General features: G+C 41.5%; 1 protein-coding gene across 1 annotated transcript; it reads left to right on the forward strand.

Moving 5' to 3' along the window:
* Window positions 1–656: 656 nt before the first annotated feature.
* On the forward strand, window positions 657–20,671 carry itchb (itchy E3 ubiquitin protein ligase b). Its single transcript, XM_086214094.1, has 24 exons — window positions 657–814; window positions 3,378–3,469; window positions 4,244–4,385; window positions 6,035–6,159; window positions 7,197–7,331; window positions 8,389–8,434; window positions 8,527–8,708; window positions 9,390–9,636; window positions 10,133–10,228; window positions 11,641–11,815; window positions 11,925–11,994; window positions 12,487–12,571; window positions 12,869–12,997; window positions 14,238–14,310; window positions 14,393–14,464; window positions 14,947–15,035; window positions 15,228–15,387; window positions 15,475–15,608; window positions 16,047–16,187; window positions 16,635–16,755; window positions 16,872–16,976; window positions 17,412–17,508; window positions 17,711–17,783; window positions 18,032–20,671. The coding sequence occupies exons 2-24, from the start codon at window positions 3,400–3,402 to the stop codon at window positions 18,129–18,131; spliced, it is 2,667 nt and encodes an 888-aa protein (XP_086070220.1). The 5' UTR covers window positions 657–814; window positions 3,378–3,399; the 3' UTR covers window positions 18,132–20,671.
* The last annotated feature ends 446 nt before the right edge of the window (window positions 20,672–21,117 follow it).

The raw sequence follows: 21,117 nt of genomic DNA on the forward strand, positions 1-21,117 counted from the left end.
TTCCGGTAAAGTTAAGCTTCACTTCTTTTAACTTGATTTCGGTAACTCCAGGAATTGAATGGATAACTTTTTTTTTTTTTTTGGCTACTGGTGCTCAGTGTTTCATAGTCATGCCAAACAACATTAAAACAAATGACAAAAGACTGTTTCCTTTGTAGTAAAACAAAAACAAAAAAGTGCGACAACTGTTGATCAACTGAGCGATACTGTCTCCGTCAGCCGACATAATATCACTTAAAGAACATGGGGGTTTTAGCTGCCATTGTGTCGCCCATGACAAAAACAATTAAAATCACTTCCATGGAGCTCATTAAAGTTTTTCCTCATAAGCGTTTGATGATAGTATTCGAGGGGGGAAATAACAATCAATTTGTATTATTCGGCAGCCAATTTCCCTTGAAGTACAACAATGCCATCTGTTGTTCATTTTTGGCAGTTGGAGCGGAACATTCACCCTCGTAAATGGACAAGAGAATCAACGGGAGGATACAACGCTTTAAACCGAGAGTTTCGAGAGATCCGAGCAACTTGAATGTCTGCTTAATTTTGCGAATCCATGATGTGTCTATGATAATGTCAATGCTGCCTGGCGCTGCCGCTGTCGTGCTCAAACTATGGTCCAATCAGAGCGCGCAGGGGGGAGGGCTTATGCCCCGCCTCGTATCGGTCACGTGACACGAGCTTGCGAAGATGGTGGAAGTTTCTGATTCCTTGAAGTAAATCCCCGATTTAAACCCATATCCCCCGTTGAACAAGGGCCGGGAGTTCAACACGGCTCTACCCGTTTGATTCCTCAGTTTCCCCTCAGTTCCTGGTAAGTGACAGAAACGACATAATTGACCTCTCGCGTGTGTTACTAATTCTTTTACAGCCGCTGGACTTTGGGATTTCCAGCTTCCATGATGATGACACAAGCTAGTAGGCTAGCAGCTAGTCGGGCTGGATAGCAGCGGGCTGCCGACGCTGGTGGCCAGCTGACATTCAACATGTCTTTAGCAACTCTTGTGACAACACCACCACAGTGAACATACCAACTGTGTGGATGTCAGAGCAGTTTGTTCGCCACCCGGTACACAGTGTTTCTCAGAGTGCGGCTAACTTAGTTAGCGCTAGCTCGTTATCCAACGCTAGTAGGATTAAATTATGTAATGTTTACTAACACCTGTTTTCCAGGCAGACCCAAATTTAGTGGTAAGGGATAATGAATACAATTAAATTCTTATTAACGATAATAAACGAACAGGCTGGCCACTGTAGTCCAAAAAGCACCTGTTCACAATGTTTTTCTGGAGGCAAGTGTTCTCACATGAAGACAATAGTTAGATGTCAGATGTGAAAGTTTCATTTTACTGTAAGGCTGTCGTCAAAACACCTCACACCCCCATGTCAGGCAATATCAGTCGAAAGTTCAGGTCCACCTTCGTCACGCCTGAATAAGTTTCACAAATTAACTGCAGATTTAATGACAGTAGTTGAATATCATGCGACGTAAACCGGATTTAGCTTTCAGCAACTGTTTTGACTGTACTGCTATTACGAGAAACCGTAAAGCAACGAGGAAAGAGGTGGTGATATTCTGGTAAGTTATTTGTCATCGTGTTTTTATGCTGGACATCACGTGAAACGATATATGAACATTCAGAATTTGTAACTGCTGTCATGTTCAGGAAAAGGTGACTGTAATTAAATATCATTTACCCCATTCTGGAGCATGACCCCGAAAAATAACTGACTTATTCACCTGGAAACCTTAAGATTTGAGGTGGTGATAGTCGATTTTTTTTTTGCTAATAATCATAACTGTTTTGTGCTTTTTTTTTTTTTTTTTTTTTTTTTTACAATTTTCATAATTTTGCACCAATACAAGCTCACATTCACATTTTCTACATACTGAAAAACACAGACAAATATTAAGAATTAGAAAAGGGGATATTATCTATTTTTTCCAATTCTCAAACATATGGAAAAGCCCACAAACCATATTTATTGTTGTTTACCCATTGATGATGAAGAGCAAATCGAGGACAATATAAATATCTGAGCAATACCGGTATATTTAGAGACAATTACCATTTTTTCTGTTGACATGCTGATATTATTATACATCAGTTATTTTTAGGGTTCACTTTGGGGAATCGTGTAAAATGTACCTTTTTTAACAGCCTTGATTAATAATCAGAGCACCTTTTGTTATAAATGCATTCAATGCTCAAAAAAATAACTTTCATAGCTGTGCAAGTAAGCAACTGATCTGACAGGGTCGGGGGGGGGGGTTGAGGCAGGTAGTTGTAGCATTTAAAATTCAGCGTTTGCTCTAATCTGCAAAACTAAGTCAGCCAGCATGAAAGGTTGCAAAGTCAGCAGCTGCAATGAATTATTGACAGAGACCAAAGCAGTGAAAGTTAATCCAGGAGCTCCTCACGTGCTCCGGCATCTGCATACTGGAAGGGACGGATAGAGGAACGTGCATTATTCAGGGCTTCACCAAGGTAACAGAGCAGATTTTTAAAAGCGATTTCTAGACCTGATCCCTCATGTTTTACCAGCATTTTTCTTTCCCCTCCTTGACACCGACGTAGCATAGCTGCCGCTCAATCTCTCTCTTTTTTACGTTTGCGGTTATATTAAGAGGGAACTAATTCTTAAAATCAGTTTACAATCTTGCTTATACATACATCCATATATTGATACTGAAGCGATTAGTGACCTCAAGTGTAAACGTCGTGTGTTGGGTCTCTCTCAGAACCATCACTGATGCTTCTGAAGCTGCATGGGTAACAATCTGAAAGGAAATTACACCGATTTTAGTAGAAGTCACTTCTTCAGTAACGAGGGAGGAAAAAATGAGAGCAGCTATAATTAATACATTTTCAGTGTCTTCAGCTGTTTTTGTTTGTACAGCACAGTCAACAGAAGTCAGAGCTACGCGTATTCATCCAATATCAGTAATATTTCCCATAGTTCAGTGTGAAGTAAGACACCATTGAGGCTCAGCGAGTTACGTTTGACCTTGTTATGATTTCTTGTTTTTCTTGTACTGTGTATGCAGCCTGAAGAAGTTCAAGCTGCTTTAAGGGGAAACAAATATTTGACATCGACAGAAATGAAGGCAAAAGATTCCAAGTAGAGGAATGCCTTTTGTTGATAGTTTGCTTTATCTGACTCTCACCACCATCTTCTATCATGAGAGTACGTTTAGAGGCAGATGTCTGTGTAAAGCAGTCAGTTGTTGAGTTAGAGTTGTGTAGTATTGTTTATTTGTTATACTTTACAGCATTTTCTTATTTGGTATAGCAGATGTAACGTGCGTAATACTAAAACACAGCAGCAGGAAGCCTCCATGACGCTGCCCTCAGTGTCGGTTCTCTCTGCTGCAGGCCTTCAGCCCAGCCCTATGTCATGGCCAGTGAAGTCACCAAATCAGCCAGCTCTAATGGTTACCCGATGAAGGCACAGCTACAAATCATTGGTAAGTCAAATATTCACTTTTCCAGTTGAAAAATGTTTGCTTATGCCCCCCCCCCCATCATTCTTTAAGAATTATTACACACGTCAAAACATTTAAAAGGGGTAATAGTTCAGTACTGTTTCGCTGCTTTGCCTTGAATGGAAACAATGACATTTTTAGGATTAATGTATTTTGAATTTAATAAAGAAATGTCTAAATTAGTAGCACGTGCTACTACATAACCACAAAAAAAAAAAAAAATCACTTATTTTGAACAGTGCTGTCCTAATGTTCCAGAAATGGCTTTTATTTTTGATGGATATGTTTCTTGTCATTGCTATTTTTGAATGCGTTTTTAACACATCTGAACGGCACAGCACAAACGTTTGTTTTTGTATTGTGTTTTAATACTCATTTAATTTCACGCTCAAGAAACCTAAATTTCAAAACAGTCAGTATTTTGTCTGCATTTTTTTCGTCTTGATAAACAAGCAAATCCTCACCGTACCATTCGCTTATTAGTAGCAGATCACGATATCATATCCAATCCACTTTTTCATCCAGTCGTGCAGCGCTAGTGTTACTGCTAGTTAGATTACATACAGTTAGATAAAAGTGAATCGCCTTAATCAGCTAAATAAAAGTTGCACTCACTGTTCCCTTTGTCATTTTGAACATAAACATGGCCACATTGTTCCTGAACTATTGAATTTATCAATTTCGCTCTACCGCATGTGCCGGTTCCCGTCATGCCTAAGAAACTACCTGCTTCTTCTCTACGCTTTCCTGTTTCAGTGCTATCAGCAAAACTGAAAGAGAACAAGAAGAACTGGTTTGGTCCCAGTCCTTATGTGGAAGTAACAGTTGACGGCCAGTCCAAGAAAACAGAAAAATGCAACAACACCCACAGCCCCAAATGGAAGCAGCCGCTCACTGTGTGAGTTCACCATCTAGACACACACATATAGTGTTTAGTCATGACTTCCCTGTTTTGTTGCTACTTGTCAGGCTGGCTTTTTTGGTCTACTGTGTGCGTGTATGTTTTTTTGTCTCTCTTTGAACGGTGGCATATATGCGTGTGTTCTTGAAAAAGACACATGATATTAAGATAAGAATTGTCTTAATGTTACAAAGTGTTTCACAGAATAAACAAGGAACAAAACATGGCAGATAAGGACCACGGAGCACAGTGATAAGACAGAAGCACATGCTGTAAGAACAAACGCAAGACACATATCAAACATTTCTGAAAGCTTTCACAAATATATAGTTTTAAAGATTTTATAGAAACGCAAGCAGCAGGAGCACTAGGATTCATATTATAGCACAGCATTAATGACACTGTACATGCAAAAACAAAAGACGGTTAAGGAAAATTAGTAATGGCAACAGTTCTGATTTGCTAAATGTTCAATTGTTGCACTTTCAAATTAGAATCGACTCTGGTGTAATAAAGCAAAGAGGCTCTTTGAAGGATGGCCCAGAGTTTAGTGATGAATGAGCCAGTGTATTTATTTGCTGTGAGGAATAAGAGAGACTGGAGTATCTCTGTAACTTCCTTTATAATTGCATAAAATTGCTGGTTTAGCAAATGATCTTCATCGACATGTCCTGCCTGCAGGCACATGAGCCACCAGGACTCATGCAGGCGTGTAACTCTAAGCGTGTGTGCGTGTGTGTGAGTGTATGTATATGTGTGTGTGTGTCCTGTGGTTGAAATTAGCTTCACTTGCAAGTAAAATGCCACACAGTTCTGAGAGAGTGTCTGGTTCATTTACAGGAATCCTATTTCTAAACATATATTGGACATTCACTGTGCACGCACCTCCCGACTTCCTGCTTCACACACATTCACACACCCCGTTGTCCCCTTACATTTATCCTGTCCAGGACCTTCTTAATATAGAATTCTTCTCCAGTATCACTTGGGCCTGAGGGGGGGGTTGAGTTATTATATAACAAGTGTTTACTATGGGATGTAACGGGACCCGAGTCCACATGTCTACAAATGTCTCTTCCTGGTGCTGCTTAGGGTGCTAGCTAAAGCAACTGTCTGTGACACCAGTTTTCCCTGAATAGTTCTGAACTTCATTGTCTGCTTTCATGACAACACAAAGACTTCTGCTGCTCACACAAACACCACGGCTGATGGATTACTGACTACTAGGGCTTTCACTTTCCCCCCCCACTTAATACATTTTTGAAAACAAACAGTTGTCACCTATCAAAAGTATGGAAACATCAGGAAACGTGTGGTTGAGATGAGCAGCATTTGTGGTTAAATTCTTGTCCCCGTTGCTTTGATTACTGCTGCTCGGATTCATAATACCCGTTAAATGAATTTGATTCAAAAATGTCAAGCGGTGAGAGCTGTTGCATCAAGCTACATTTTCATATTTTGTAAATTGATTCCTGTTGGAAGAAGAGCGACCGCTGAGCCTGAAGCTGCCATTAATAAAGTGTCGGTGAAGGCCTGACAGTAAATCCCTGCAGGGTCTTATTTTATTTATTTATTTTTTGTTGATAAAAGCAGGGCTCTTCTTTTTCATTTCTTCCTTCCTTGCATTGATTTGTTTGTTTCAACAGGATTGTGACACCATTCAGCAAACTGGTGTTTCGCGTGTGGAGCCACCAGACCTTAAAGTCGGACGTCCTGCTCGGCATGGCCACACTGGATGTCAGTGACACGCTCAAATCTAACGACATGAAAAGTGAGTATATGATTCACACTCTACATATTATTGGTCCTTTTTGTCCTGCTGTTTTTGTTTGGTTTTTTTTGTAATGGTCATACTTTCAAAACAATAGGAAAGAAATTCCCTTAAAATTAACAATGGTTTTGATCGTGTCTCAAAGATTCCATTCAGCTACACGCGTGGACACAGTCCTGCAGGGTTGATGACTCATGTCAAGCTGGAAGATGTTTTGTGTTTTTAACAAGAGAAGGGTAGACACGCATTTTGTCATTTAGAGTAGTTGTCGAGCTGAGGGAGCAGAGTGTGTTACCCCTCTTTGTGTTCAGACTTAAGCTGGTCAGATTGGACAGTGTGAGGAGGAGAAGGGGAGGAGTAGCGAGAAAAGTCACGCAGGTGTGGGTACTCTTCACCATCAAGGATTAAGACTGGCTATAAGAACATGCAGTCCTATTGCACAGAGTCTATGTAGAATTCAATAAACCCTCCCATGGGAACAGGCACCTCAGTATGCAGTTAAACTGGCAGCAAATCAAGCCGACCCAGCTTCCTGTGGTTTTCTAGTCCAGACATGTACACCCCTGTGAAGCCCGACCTTATGGAGGTCACACAAAACCTCATCAGGTGAAACTAAACTTTGGTTTAGCCCCTCTTGGTGTTTCAGAGGATCCAACACCATTATAGACTCCAGCTTTATCAGCACAGTACACCCACTGTGTACCAGTCAAGTCATTTTTAGACGCGCTGGTTTTCTTTGCACTGATAGATCTGATGAACGAGTGGCAACTGGACGCCATTAGCTATGCATACCAGCAAGCAAGCTGGATCTTTGCACGGCTCTGTAGCGCTAAAATGTTAAGAAAGTTGAATACAATAGAACTCTGTACACACTCAAAATCAAGCCTTCATTTACTTGAATTAAAATAACAATTCATGTCATGCATTAGTGGTTTTTTTTTCAACCTTCTAATTGTGAGACTTCAACTAAACATCTTGCCACTGTTTGGGGTTAAAAAGCGACTGTCATTAATTGCTTTTTGTGGTTTTGACTTAAGTCTCTGAGGTGGTGCAGACCGTCCAACTGTGTGCAGACAGGGACCAGTCTGATGTAGTGGGCGACCTGTCCGTCTGCTTGGACGGTATGACCGTCGACCCCGAGATGTTCGCCACGGCAGAGGTCAACCGTCACAGTGAGTCAGGAGTCTACAACGGGCCAGTTAATTGAGTAACGTTACTGCCATAGCAAAGTGATTCAGTTTCTGTCATTCAACTCATAACTAGTTCTACTTTTGTTTGCTGACAATAACCTGCTAACAAAACTGAACCGAATCTGTGGTCAAACCAGATTATTAGGAAAAATAAATTGTGTTTTGTGTTTATGATAATAACTGTAGAACAAAGCAGCAAAGCTTGATAACTGCTGACCATAATTTTGATTTTATTATTGTCTTGAATTTTCTAGATTTGCTCTGTAATTAAAAAAACAAAACAAAACACTGTCCTTAAAGAATAAGATAGTATTGACAATAATGGAATTAGTTCATTTTCAACAGAGAGAAACGGTCACGAGATAAGAGAAGCCAATTAGATTTCCGTGTTTCCGATGTGCACCTAAACACACCATGTGGATCCCTTATAGAATAGTGTATGGCGCTTTACACAGTGTTGCAGATACACAATCACTCTAGTTTTCAGCACAGCTCAGAGATTTTATGTCGCGGATAAGTCGGGGTCACAGTGCAGTTATACCCACTCCAGTACGTGAGAGTATCAGAGAGGGAGAGGGGACGGGCAGCTCCAGACAAGGAACAAAACTGGAAGCCTGGAGGCGGTCTGTGGCTGGAGCTCCCTCGTCTGACCAAACCATCTCGGGTGCTCCTAAAGTTTTGTTTGGATCATATTATTTTAGAGTATCAGTCTTTTTTGACACACGAGTCATCACGTTCCCCTTCAGTGAATTGCATGTCAAATACAAAAAAAATCTACCAGTATTTTGCGCTTGGTAGGTGTTCATTTTAGGAACCTGCACTGGGGATTTTTTCAGCTCACGTCATATGCGCTACTCTTCCCCTCCCTTCTTCCTGTAGTCTTGTGCTTGCACTTTTAAATACTTGTTGGTCAAGTTTATTTAGGTCAAGTACGAGTATGCACATTTTTTAAATTATGAGATATTGTAGAGTCGTGTTGTGTCACTGGTTTTGTGCTAACACAATTCAGATTTATGATACTTTTATGCTTTTTCTTCAGAGGCATCAAATGGGGAAACGCAACCGAATGGTGATTATGCCATAAGGTACAACATGTTTCTATTTTCCGACTAGTTTCCCTTGATGTCTTTGTCTACTTTTCCCGCTTTACTCATCCCATCACTGTCTTCCCTCGTAGGCAGAGTCGGGACAATTCTCCTGCTGTGGACAGTATAGAGCACCGCTCGTCTCCCAGTGGCCGCAGATCCGTGAACAGCACAGGGTCTCCCTCGGTGTCAGCAGGGGGCTCACGGCCCCTGCGACCACCCAGGCCCTCCAGACCTCCTCCTCCAACCCCGCGCAGACCCACTTCTTCACCAGGTTAGCTTTTTATTGAACTTCCCCTCCTCCTTACACACTCAGGCTAATTGAGTAAATAGAAAAATAAAAAAAATAGTACCGCCTTCTCATCATGTCCCACAGAGTTAAGAAAATGTCTGTGCTTGATACAGAGTGCCACGAAAATCACACCATGAATGAACTTTTCACTGAACATGTAAGAAAAATGATGTTAAAAACATTTTCCTCTAAATTTGCAAATCACATCCAATTAGGCAATAATTGCCAAAATAATTGCTTTTTTCAAATTTTAGGCTGTATGTAAAAGAGAAAAAAAACACGAGGGCTTAATTGCAGTTACAGGTTGATATGAGTTGCAGAGGTGCCCTGTAGGATTTAGGTGGGTGTGTTCATTTAAATAAGAGGTGTGGTCAGAGAATTCGTCAACACATTCCTGTCTTCAAGCTTTGAAAAGCGTCTGGGTGTACTTTTCGCTCAACTTCACGCCCAGAATATTCATCTTCTTTTTTTTTAATCTGGATGTTTTGGATACGCCCAAAGGCAGTGGCACTGCGTTCTTAGATCATGTCATGGACCCTTTGATGACTTAAATATGGCCCAGAGTGTTTATTTTTCCCATGCTCACATGGATCACTCACATGGACCTTGTGTCAATATAATTCATGCAGAGCAGCTGATACCAGCATCTTGTTCTTTCGTCAGCATCTTCCAGCAACGGCTCTGCACCGGCTGATAGCAGTGATGGTCAGTCGGGCTCAGACACACCAGTGCGAACACCAGCCCAAGGACCCTCACCGGTACCAGACTCCAGTCCTTCAGCGGGCTCAGACAGGAACTCCACGCCAACACCCAGCTCTGGACCTACAGCAACTAGACAGCCAACCAGCAGCATTGCCTCTTCTGCCGCTCCCAGGGTCCCTGCAGTCACCTCCGGACCGCTGCCTCCCGGGTACCCTCTTTTGATCTGTTGGTCTCATTCACGTAGTGGAGTGGAGTTTATTGTCCGATGTCTAATATCAGCTTGGACAATTGTCGTATAAAAGCTAGACTTATGTGTGTTTCTCGATTAATGGGGATTGGAAACAGAAAAAAGGCTCAGGTTACTTGCTAATTCAGCAAGAAAGACAAAATTGATTAAATGGTCAGAAGAGAAATGGTGACATGTAAAGGAACTGTGTCCACAGAGTACATGGAATGTTCTTCACCTTAAATAAAGGTACAACAATGAGGCATTACTGGCCTTTTTCCTGCCTCTCAGGTTTCATTCAGACTACCCTTTGAACTATTGTTGTGCCGCCACTCTGACCTTCACTGACTGTTTGCTGCTTTTGTTGTTGGATGACTTGTGTGAATAGCTGTTTTTAAATTTCTATAAATAACTAAATAGGCAGGAGCCATGCAACATGACCTAATGTCTATGGATGTGTTGCTGTCGTTTCATCTAGGTGGGAGCAGAGGGTGGACCAGAACGGCCGAGTGTATTTTGTCGATCACGTGGAAAAGAGAACAACGTGGGAACGCCCTGAACCACTGCCTCCTGGGTAAAAACAAACAAACAAACAAACAAAAAAAACCAAACAACTTAAATTGTTCTTTTATTTCCTTTAGGACCATGTACTTGGGACATTTATTTTAGAGTTCTCACAGAAATCATCTATTTTTTTTTTTTTGCTGTTCTTGTACTGAACATGATCACCATCAGATATGCGTCTACAACCCCCCTGCCTGGTTCGGGTCATTCTCATAATTTTTTTGTAATCCAGCTGACTGGCCGATAAACAGCTGAACTTTCAGTGGTACCTCTGCCACGGAGGTACCACTGGAAAGTTAACCTTTTGATGTTTTGTCCACGAGTGTCTGTCTGTCTGCTCCCTGCTGCTGTGAGCTAGTGAACACTGTGAATGTGTGTGACAATTTCACGCTACAGTTGACAGCAGTAATGTGACACGACACGTAGCTGTGTGTCGTTGGACAGCGGGGAAGAAACAGAACTGCCGGCTCATAAACACGACATCAGTGCACATTTCAAAGATTCGCAAAAATCTGCCCCGCAAATGCTTTTGAATGCGTGTTTATAAACCTCAGTGATAATGCATCAAAAACACAAAGTAAGCATAAGTGAGTACAAAAACCAAGCTCTAGTTGCCAGTTTCGAGTTGGAAAGTGATGGAGCTCATTTGCTGCTGCCAATAATCACAACATGCTACACTGTTGACTCTACGAATTCCTGGTGTTATGGGGACTTGAGAGTAAACTCTGGCTGTCTCAATATGAAAAGGGATATCTAGCCCACCGTAATATCACAGGCGCTCAATGCTGCGTTGCCTAGTCGCCTCTCTTCAAATTCCACATGGCTGCGAGGTATGAAGCCTGCTGACAACACAGACTTCCAGAGTCCCGCCCACACAGACCTCTTACACTTGAACTGTGGCACATTTCATTTAGCCGAGTGTTTTCTTCTCCCATGTAGGGCAGCAGAATTGAGAATATTTGAATAACATTTGGAGCAATATTAATTCAAGGCTAGTTCCTCGTCAAAATACTGTAATATCTTAATGAAAGATTGTGGCGCTACAGAGACGGCCTTCTTGCACATCATATTCTGCTGACTTAGGGAAACGTCTGAGTTTGGGGCAGAGCCCCCACAAAATGGCACCGTTTTCATTTAAATGGGTCATTCAGTGAAATGGGATTAGTAATGTAAACATGAAGAATCCCCCTAATATCACAAATCATATCATATTTGCAATACCAGCCCTACTCCAGCGTATGAACCGCTACAATCAAGTCATGTGGCTCTATTGACTGTGCCTACCATGTTTTATATGTGTGTGTGTGTGTGTGTGTGTGTGTGTGTGTGTGTGTGTGTGTGTGTGTGTGTGTGTGTGTGTCTTTAAATTATTCTATGTCTACCCTTTAATTGTTAAGTGTTGTGCTTTTTCCCCCTCTTTAGCTGGGAGCGTCGCGTGGACCAGATGGGAAGGGTGTACTTTGTGGACCACATCACACGAACCACCACATGGCAGCGCCCCACAATGGAGACAGTGCGTAACTATGAGCAGTGGCAGCACCAGCGCAGTCAGCTGCAGGGAGCCATGCAACAGTTCAACCAGAGGTTCATATTCGGGGTGAGGCCATACAGAAGCACAGCACCGTGGTTACAGGTGTTCTGTCCTGTGAAAAATCACATCCGTAGAGCTGCCTCTCAGTAATGACTCTCCCTCTGTGTGTGTATAGGCACAAGACCAGGTGTCAGCCACCCAGAATAAAGAGTTTGATCCTCTCGGGCCTCTCCCACATGGATGGGGTAAGACCATTCGGAGCAAAGGGCTCTTAAATTTCATTCCATCTCCGACCGTTTAGAATTCACCTGAGAACCGAGAGAAATTTACTCGGAGTTTGGTGAGTGATATTTTAATCCAGGTGGGCTAAATTGTTCCAAGTATTCCAAAGCCACCATTACTTCGCTGACAGAGGTGTATAATTCTTAACAAGCCTATTAATGGTTAAATAGATTTATACACACTTACCACACACTTCAGCCGTTGACTTAACAACAGACTGTAAACATGCGATTACATAAAACAACATCAGCTGATGCCAGCAAATTCCTCATAGCTTCGTGCGACTTCACGTAAATACTGATAGTTGCACCTTTTTTTCTAGTGTCTCAGTAGCCATTAAAAGAAAAGCGAATTATTCAAGTGAAGTGAGTGTTTACACAAGCATAACGTTAAAGGACTGAAAAGGGACACTGGGAGCACTGATTTGATATTGATTGTTCCAACGTCTTTTCCAGAAAAGAGAACAGACACCAACGGCAGAGTGTATTTTGTTCATCACCCTACACGGTCAACACAGTGGGAGGACCCACGGACACAAGGGTCAGTCTCCGGCTCTTTGGTGTCTTTTCGGTATCGTTTCAGCCTACGCTGACACCTGAGCGCTTCAGCTGCCCCCTTACAGTCACTGAGTCTAATCAACTGTTTGATTCTGAGATCTGTCATTTTTGGAGTGCTCAAAACTCTTGTAAACTGATTTTTTTTTTTTTTATATCCAGATAGTTTATGATGATAAATCTGATTCAGCTCACTAAAGTTCAGGTGCAGCTCTAAAACGCAAATTTATAGTTTTGTTGTTGCTGTTAGCTTTTCAAAAACTAATTGTTGCCCATTGTTTAGGTTGTTGAATGAGAAGCCACTTCCCGAGGGCTGGGAGATGAGGTTCACTGTTGACGGTATTCCCTACTTCGTAGACCACAACAGGAGAACCACCACCTACATCGACCCTCGCACTGGGAATTCCTCTCTGTACGTCCTCCGTCAAACTCGTAAAATTCTACCTTTAGCCATTCCAGCAGGTCTTTATACCGGAACAAATGAGCCTTCAGTTTACTTCCTGAAGCGATAGGTATCTTTATTTTCATCCCCCCCAAAAATTCCTTAATTTAGCACGTATTTGACAGTCTTGTAATTTACTAAATACTACTGCTTGTCTACCTGCGTTCAGTTTCATAATAGTTTTTTTTTTAACGAGTCACTGTCTCTGGAATCGCTCTCTATTTATAGAATGTGTGACGTCTCCTCCAAATGGCTGACATGCCATTGTGTTACGCTTTTCTTACCCGTTTAAATACATCGGTTTCCTCCTCATTAATACTACTGAGCTCGTCACTCGATGCTCGTCACTCGATACTCTCGGCCCTCGGTTCGTCTGATTCCAGACAGAAGCAGAAAAACCGGTTTGGTGAACTGGCATTAAAATGTGACAGGATGAGGTGAGAGGAGTTGAGTCTCTTTTTTTAACACAAGGGATTCCCAACCTTTTCTGATTCAAGGCCCACAACAAAATAAAAACCCTGATCTAAATAATTAGATAATATTGGCTAATGTATATTTATTTTATCCTAATGTAAAAATCTATTTGAGAGGTCAAAGTCAAACACTAAGGTTGGGGCCCCTGGAATTAAATACATACAATAAAAACAAGCGTCTTCTTCGTTCTATGTTCTACGTGTGCCCTTTAAGACCTTTTCCATTATTTATCACACTACAGCTAAAATTAGCTTCTGAAATCAGTGCTGTAATTGAGGATGTATAAAAGTAATAATTATGTTATTATTTTCATAAACTTGATATGCTTTGAACTTATACATTCCATGATATTTTTATTTGAATACTTAAGTTGTACTTCACAACAAAACAATTTCCCATTTTAAAAAGAGAAAGAAAGAAAGAGAAAAGAGAGCTTAATTATGAAAGCAGTTAACAGCCCACTTAGGGGCCATGGCCCAGTGGTTGAGAAACAGTGCTGTATACAAAAGTGTAATTTATTTAATTTTCCATGTTGAATAATATGGTAAATATATTCACTCACAGTATTTTTGTTGTTGTTGTTTAATTAAGGCAGCAACAAAACAGGTTATGATAGCAGGTTATTGAAACTACATTAGAATTAAGCTTCTGGTCAAAACATTTATGTCTGTGTTCAATAAATCATGTTGAAACAATATTTCCTACACTTTAATCAATACATCTTTCCCCTTCACAGTGAAAATGGACCTCAGATCACCTACGTTCGAGACTTCAAAGCCAAAGTACAGTACTTCAGATTCTGGTGCCAGGTACGAGTCGGAACATGACGTGCTGCTACAGGAAGTGCATTTGATCACGAGCTGCTTCTGACATCTTCTTTTTTCCGCCCAGCAACTATCGATGCCTCAACACATCAAGATCACTGTATCAAGAAAAACACTGTTTGAAGACTCTTTCCAGCAGGTAAAGTGGAGGCGCCTCACCTCCTCCTAATACTTCAGTTAACATCCTGATGTGCTCTAAACTGCTGCTCTTCTCTATGGAAATTTAAAATATAAATTGTCCGGACTGGAAAAGTCAGGGAATTTGATAACGGGAAATTTCAGGCCTGAAAGTTTTTTGGTTTTTTGGGGGTGGGGTGTAAAAAAAAAAAAAAACAGAAAATTTAGGAAGAGCCTTAGAAATTCTCTTCACAGATGCCTGCATATTGGACTGTGGGGTTCAGCTAAGATGGAAGGAGAAACTCACTTTGGGTTAATCGCGAGACGTGTATGATACTGAACCACGTAGATTGCCGGTGGAATCTTTCTGCACGTAACTAAAATCAACTACATCTGTTATCATCACAGTCATGCAGAATCAATGCGATGTTTATTGCCCCCATGGTGAGCTTTACCTGTTGTGTACACCACTATAAGTCTATCAGTCCACCGTTTCTGTTTTAGATCATGAGCTTCAACTCTCAGGATTTGAGAAGGAGACTCTGGATCATCTTCCCTGGAGAAGAAGGCCTCGACTACGGAGGTGTCGCAAGGCAAGGACAACATGCACACAAATAGTTGGGAATGTGGGCTCCTCAAGGATTAAAACAGTTTGCACTTCTTATTTGACAACTAAACCAAATAAAAAAATGACTTGAATTGCAAAACCAAAGCATTGCAACATTTAAAAAAAAAAAAAATCATTTGCACTCTTAACACTCCCACTGTCACCCTCTTGCCTCCAGGGAGTGGTTCTTCCTGTTGTCCCATGAGGTGCTGAATCCCATGTATTGCCTGTTTGAATATGCTGGCAAAGATAACTACTGTCTCCAGATCAACCCTGCCTCCTACATCAACCCCGACCACCTCAAGTATTTCAAGTTCATTGGAAGATTCATCGCCATGGTTAGTCGCTGTGTCCTGCCAGTTATATTAACGCATGCAAGACTAGTTGTGTGGGTGTAGAACTTCAACTATGCCTCCCTCCCTCAGGCTCTTTTCCACGGCAAGTTCATCGACACGGGGTTCTCGCTGCCGTTTTACAAGCGCATTCTGAACAAGCCTTTGGCCCTCAAAGACCTAGAGTCAGTTGACCCAGAGTTCTACAACTCCCTCATGTGGATCAAGTCAGTACACAGTCATGTGACATCACACACACACTCCTGCCTACTTTCTACCATCTCACTAAACACACTACTTGATTGGATTTCCTTGCTCATTATGACACAGAGAACTTATTCAGTTTGAGGGTTTTTTAGTACAGGCTTTTGACTTTGTCTGAGTTGTAGGTGAGGAAGGAGCTTATCAAATATGAGGCCTGAATGAAGACTATTTCAGTTATCGTCAATGAATGCACTGGAGTGACATTTCAATTCAGTGGCACGCGTGACAAGTCCAACAAAAGTGAGCGTGTTTTTCAAATGAGAAAACCCTAAACTTGAAAATGCTACTTTGGGCAGCTACAGCCCACCGTGATGCATTCAAGGACCTGAGATTTTGTGTGAAGCAGGTACAGTGATCCAGTGGTCGTTACTGTAGTCGTAATTGCTCACATGGTTCTTCAGGGACAACAACATCGAGGAGTGCGGGCTGGAAATGTTCTTCAGTGTCGACAAAGAAATCTTGGGAGAAATCACCACCCATGACCTGAAACCAGGAGGAGGAGACATCCAAGTCACCGAGGAGAACAAGGAGGAGTACATCCGGTGGGTTTCACTTGACCCTCGTCAACATACTTTACCCAAAATGTGTTTGTCTTTTTATTTTTTTTTTACTTTCTCTCAAATAGATGTATAAACCTTTTTTTTTTCCTTGCTGCATTACGTCTTCATTACTTTAGAATACAGAAAGAGCCAGCCATGTACATGCATTCTGGAGTCACAAAGAAATGATGCAGCAGGGGAAAACAACCTGTGAGCTCCAGACACCTATTTTTGAGTCCTTGAAATGGGAAAAAATGTTTTGGGAGAAATGTGGCTCTAATTTAGTCGACGGGATTTTATTGCGGAGTTGATGTATTTTTTTTTTTTTTTTTGACAATGCAACACCTCTGAGTCACTAGAATTTTAGTTTTTAAGAAGGTGTGTGTGTGTGTGTGTGTGTGTGTGTGTGTGTGTGTGTGTGTGTGTGTGTGTGTGTTTTATTGCCTGCAGGCTAGTGGCAGAGTGGAGGCTATCCAGAGGAGTTGAAGAGCAGACTCAGGCTTTCTTTGAGGGCTTCAATGAGGTCCTCCCACAGCAGTACCTGCAGTATTTTGATGCTAAAGAGCTTGAGGTAGAGCGACATGTGACATCTGGATTCCACATTTATTTTAAGGATCATTTTTAGGACTGATTGCCTTTGTGTAGATACTATAAATCTGACGTGTGTGTGTGCACGTGTGTGTTCAGGTGATGCTGTGTGGAATGCAGGAAATCGATCTTGCCGACTGGCAAAGAAACACCATCTACAGACACTACGCTCGCAGCAGCAAGCAGATCCTCTGGTTCTGGCAGGTTAGTGGGAACCAGTTGCAGTGGTGTGAGAAAGCAGGTTTTAGCTGGACTGGAACTTTAGGTAAATGACTTTAGTTAAGAAAAAGGTGAAATGAATATTCAGTGTTGTTGCTCCCTTAACCCCCCCCCCCCCCCCCCCCCAGGGATGAATAAAGTGATCTGAATTCGAAGCTTTGATATATGCTGCTAATCATGTGTCATCTCCGTCATAGTAATCATTTTTTTGTTGGGAGGAGGGTAGCTACCCATTGAACTGCCTTTTGAGTTTCCCCATCGAATTAAAAAAAAGTCTTAACTTTTTTCTGTTTCTAAAAATGTGCATGTTTAGCATGAGCACATCACTGCTCCCTTGCTGCCCTGTATTTAGGATCATGCTATTTATTAATAAGTGCATTGACCTTTAATGAATATTTGATGTGTTTTGATGCGGTGCAGTTCATAAAGGAGATGGACAACGAGAAGAGGATGAGACTGCTGCAGTTTGTCACCGGTACCTGTCGCCTGCCAGTAGGGGGCTTCGCTGACCTCATGGGTAAGACCTCGTCCAATATACAAATATCCAACACTGTGTCATCTTATTCAGCTTGACATTCTTTTGAGCTGACGTCACAAAACCAGGTATTTGTGTCTTTTTTGATGAGTTTTGTTCTGTCTTTTTTTTTTTTTTTTTTTAATTGTTGTTAACCGACGATGTGTGAAATTATCCATAATTTCTTGTATGATTCACCGTACAGGAAGTAATGGCCCGCAGAAGTTCTGTATCGAGAAGGTGGGAAAGGAGAACTGGCTTCCTAGAAGTCACACGTGGTGAGTCCTCCAACCTGCGGTGATTTGCTCTGGGATCAAGCTCCTCAAGTTCACAGTTCCCTTATCCATTTCTTATTTCCTCCTTCGCTTTGGATTGTTTGGCTCGTTGTTAAATGTGGGTGACATAATGTAATCCAAGCCAGCTAGAAGAAAGCATCTGGTTTGATGCTTGTAATTCAGTTCTAGATTTGCTACCTGGAATAAACTCCAGAGAAGAAGAACTATAACTTTTATATTTTCTTCCACAGCTTCAACCGACTGGACCTGCCGCCCTACAAGAGCTACGAGCAGCTGAAGGAGAAGCTGATGTTTGCCATTGAGGAGACGGAAGGCTTTGGACAGGAGTGAAGGGGAACACCAGGAGTCCAGCTGGTGGGCGCAGGAACCTGTCTTCAAATCAGGGAGCCTCTTGGTAGCATGCGAAGGTTTCATGCACCTCCGCTCAAAACATGCATGCACCTGTTGGGTACTTATAGGGGTGCGGGTACAATACTCTCAGCTGCATGTTACTACAAAAGGTGGTGGCACCCCTTCCCCCTCCCCCGCACACCATAGTACCTGCAAATGTAGTATTCTTTTAAAACCAAAACACAAAAGCTGCTCCCGTACCTCAGAATGTGCACCAAATTATGCATGGGATCCTGCAATCTCACCCTCTGTGACTTCATGGGTAGCATGTGATGGTGGGCAGCAGGGCCTCCCTGGAGTCAGGGGCCTGCGTCGACGGTCACATTTCACCAAGGTGACTACATTGTGTTTTTTTGTTTTTTTTGTTTGTTTTTTTTTAGTTGCTTTGCTTTAAACCGTCAGCTAAAGGTCAAAGAATGCAGTTTTACGGAAATATTGAGGGTTAAAAAAAACAGAACTGCGCTCCACACAACGTAACTTTAATCCACAATTGTCACTCCCCACCATATCCCAAAACTCCTCACTACTGAAGTACTGAAGCTTTTAAGTACTTTATTTTAGTACCTTATTAAAAGGAGGCAAATTAAGGCTTAAATAACGGACAATCTTGGTGCTGCGAAACGCATTTGGGAGACGCGCCTCATGTAAGTGGAGTGTTGTGCTCTGTAGTTTTTGATCTGTGAATTGCTTCATGATTGTGGAAGCGTTGTAATCTCCGATATTTGTAGCGGCGGAAGACTTCAACAAAACTGAAATGGACCCTAGTTTTATAGGGCTGGTACGGGATTCAAGCGAACTCTGGGGAAAACGGAATAAATTATTAATCGCAATCTCAACATAACGCACATCCCTTACTTCCGATGTATGGGATGAATTCTGCGGGAAGGCAATGGCAAAGTATGTTAAAGAAGGCGTTTGATGTATTTAGTGTTTCAGAAGTTTGAAAAACCTCGAAACACAAGTTGGAAAAGCACCAACGTGCAAGTCCAAGCCATTTCTTTGCAGTTTAAAGACTCCAATTTTAAATGGATACTTGCCAAAACACTGATGGTAACTGTTTCAACAACAAAACAAAACAAATCAGTAAAATTATACATAATTCCTTTTTAAACCACTTTTCAAAAGATGTGAAAGGCTTTACACTCAAAGGACTTTTAAACAATTATGGATCAACAAGCAGAAGTGATGCTTCAAAACTTCCGGTGGTGATACTCAGCTGCAAACGTGGGTGTTTGGTTTGGTTTGACATTCGACAGCATCTGATCAGCTATAGAAAAAGGAATTGTATGTTTGGACTCAATGAAAATACATGTTGCATGCATGTTCTTGAAAACTGGTTGATTACACAAGAGAGAGCCTGATTGCTGAGGAATGTAGTACTCAAGTGTCAGTCTGACAGAGTAAAGCGCTTTTAAATCATTTGCTCGCTACCGAATGATGTCAGAAGTCATCAAATACACCAAAACAGTCTGCAGGAGTGATAAAACTCAGGTTGTGTGTATCATTCATTGAAAAGTACAAGATGTAGTTTTTAAAATAAAGACACGTGGATGGAACTACTTTGCTGACTGGGCGCAGCGATTTTTAGGGAGCACCTCAAAATTTGAGCAAAGCAAACATCTTGTTCACAACTACGAGAGCGACTGCTGCTACTAATGGTGGCTGACTTCCATGACTGTGATCCCGATCTATTTGGTGACTTTTAATGGAGGTATGTAACACTTCCCACACGCTACCATTAACTGTGCTAAGCTAACCAGCCAGCCTCTGTGCAGCTCAGCTTCCTAATGCACACACAGAGGAGAGAAGGGGATGTATCTTCCTGTCTGGATCTGGGGAGGACTGTAAACGAGTGTATTTACCCAAAAGTTGGCACGTTCCTTTATTGTCAGGCGTGAACAGAGCCTTTGACTGATCGAGCTCTGGGTGAGACATAACTGAGAGGTTTGATCAGTTCTCATGAGGAAAACTACAAGTATTGGGACAAACGGTGAAATTTAAAGAATGTATTACGATGAAAAAGTTGGTTAAGTTGCCTGTTTCCATCTTCGCTTCAACCATTACTCCCTATGCAGAGTGTATTCTGGCTCTGTTGATCCCGACATTTAACTCTCAATGATAAACGTTAAAACAAAAATATGAATATCATGATTCACTGCTCTGCTAATTTGAGTTTGTGTTCTCCAGAATCCGTCATGTAAAATTGAACTACTGTCTCCTGTACATGAAAACAAGTTGTAAATGGTGTCAATAACAGATTTCTTTTGTAAAAGAGAGGTTTTAATAAGAGGTTTATGGTAACAGTATATTTTCTTTTCCCTGTTTAATTCTAATGTACATGAACAATGTGTAATATAGAAATTATCACCTTAATAAATTAAATCAAAAATTGGCCTGTGTTGATGTGGTTGAAGTCTTCTCTCCATGCACGCTTCACCATCCATTTTTTTTAAAATAATTTTGTTTTGAGATTAAAACCAGAAGACCTTTTAATTTGAGCGGCTACGCTCCCAAATAGCAATAATTCACAAGTTTTCTTAAGTTTGTTCAGCCACCAAAACCAAAAATGACAGTTTTGTTTGTCACTTCCGGTGCTTGTTCACGGTAGTGCTGAGCGTGACCAGCTGGCACGTTCTGTTGAACCAACCTGATTGCACTCCTCCACATTCATTACAGTACTGCCTAACAGGTGATGTCGAACGTCTTTTTGACGGCTAAAATCAAAGGGTTTTTGGATTACCTAATTTGCAACTGGATTAAACCAGATAATCCACTTGAGTTTGACAACATTTTTGTTCAGTTCTGCTGTTTGTAGCCAATGAAACCCTTTGAGCTTCAAGCATGAATAAACATGGCTAGCTCTTTCTGCATGCCGGAATCAAGCGATGGGGTTTTAAAACAAATTTGAAAGCTCAGGACACCTACG

Source organism: Aulostomus chinensis, chromosome 9 (assembly GCF_037954235.1).
Source record: "Aulostomus chinensis isolate RoL2024-O1b breed Wild chromosome 9, RoL_Achi_v1.0, whole genome shotgun sequence".
In the NCBI taxonomy this organism is placed as follows: Eukaryota; Metazoa; Chordata; class Actinopteri; order Syngnathiformes; family Aulostomidae; genus Aulostomus; species Aulostomus chinensis.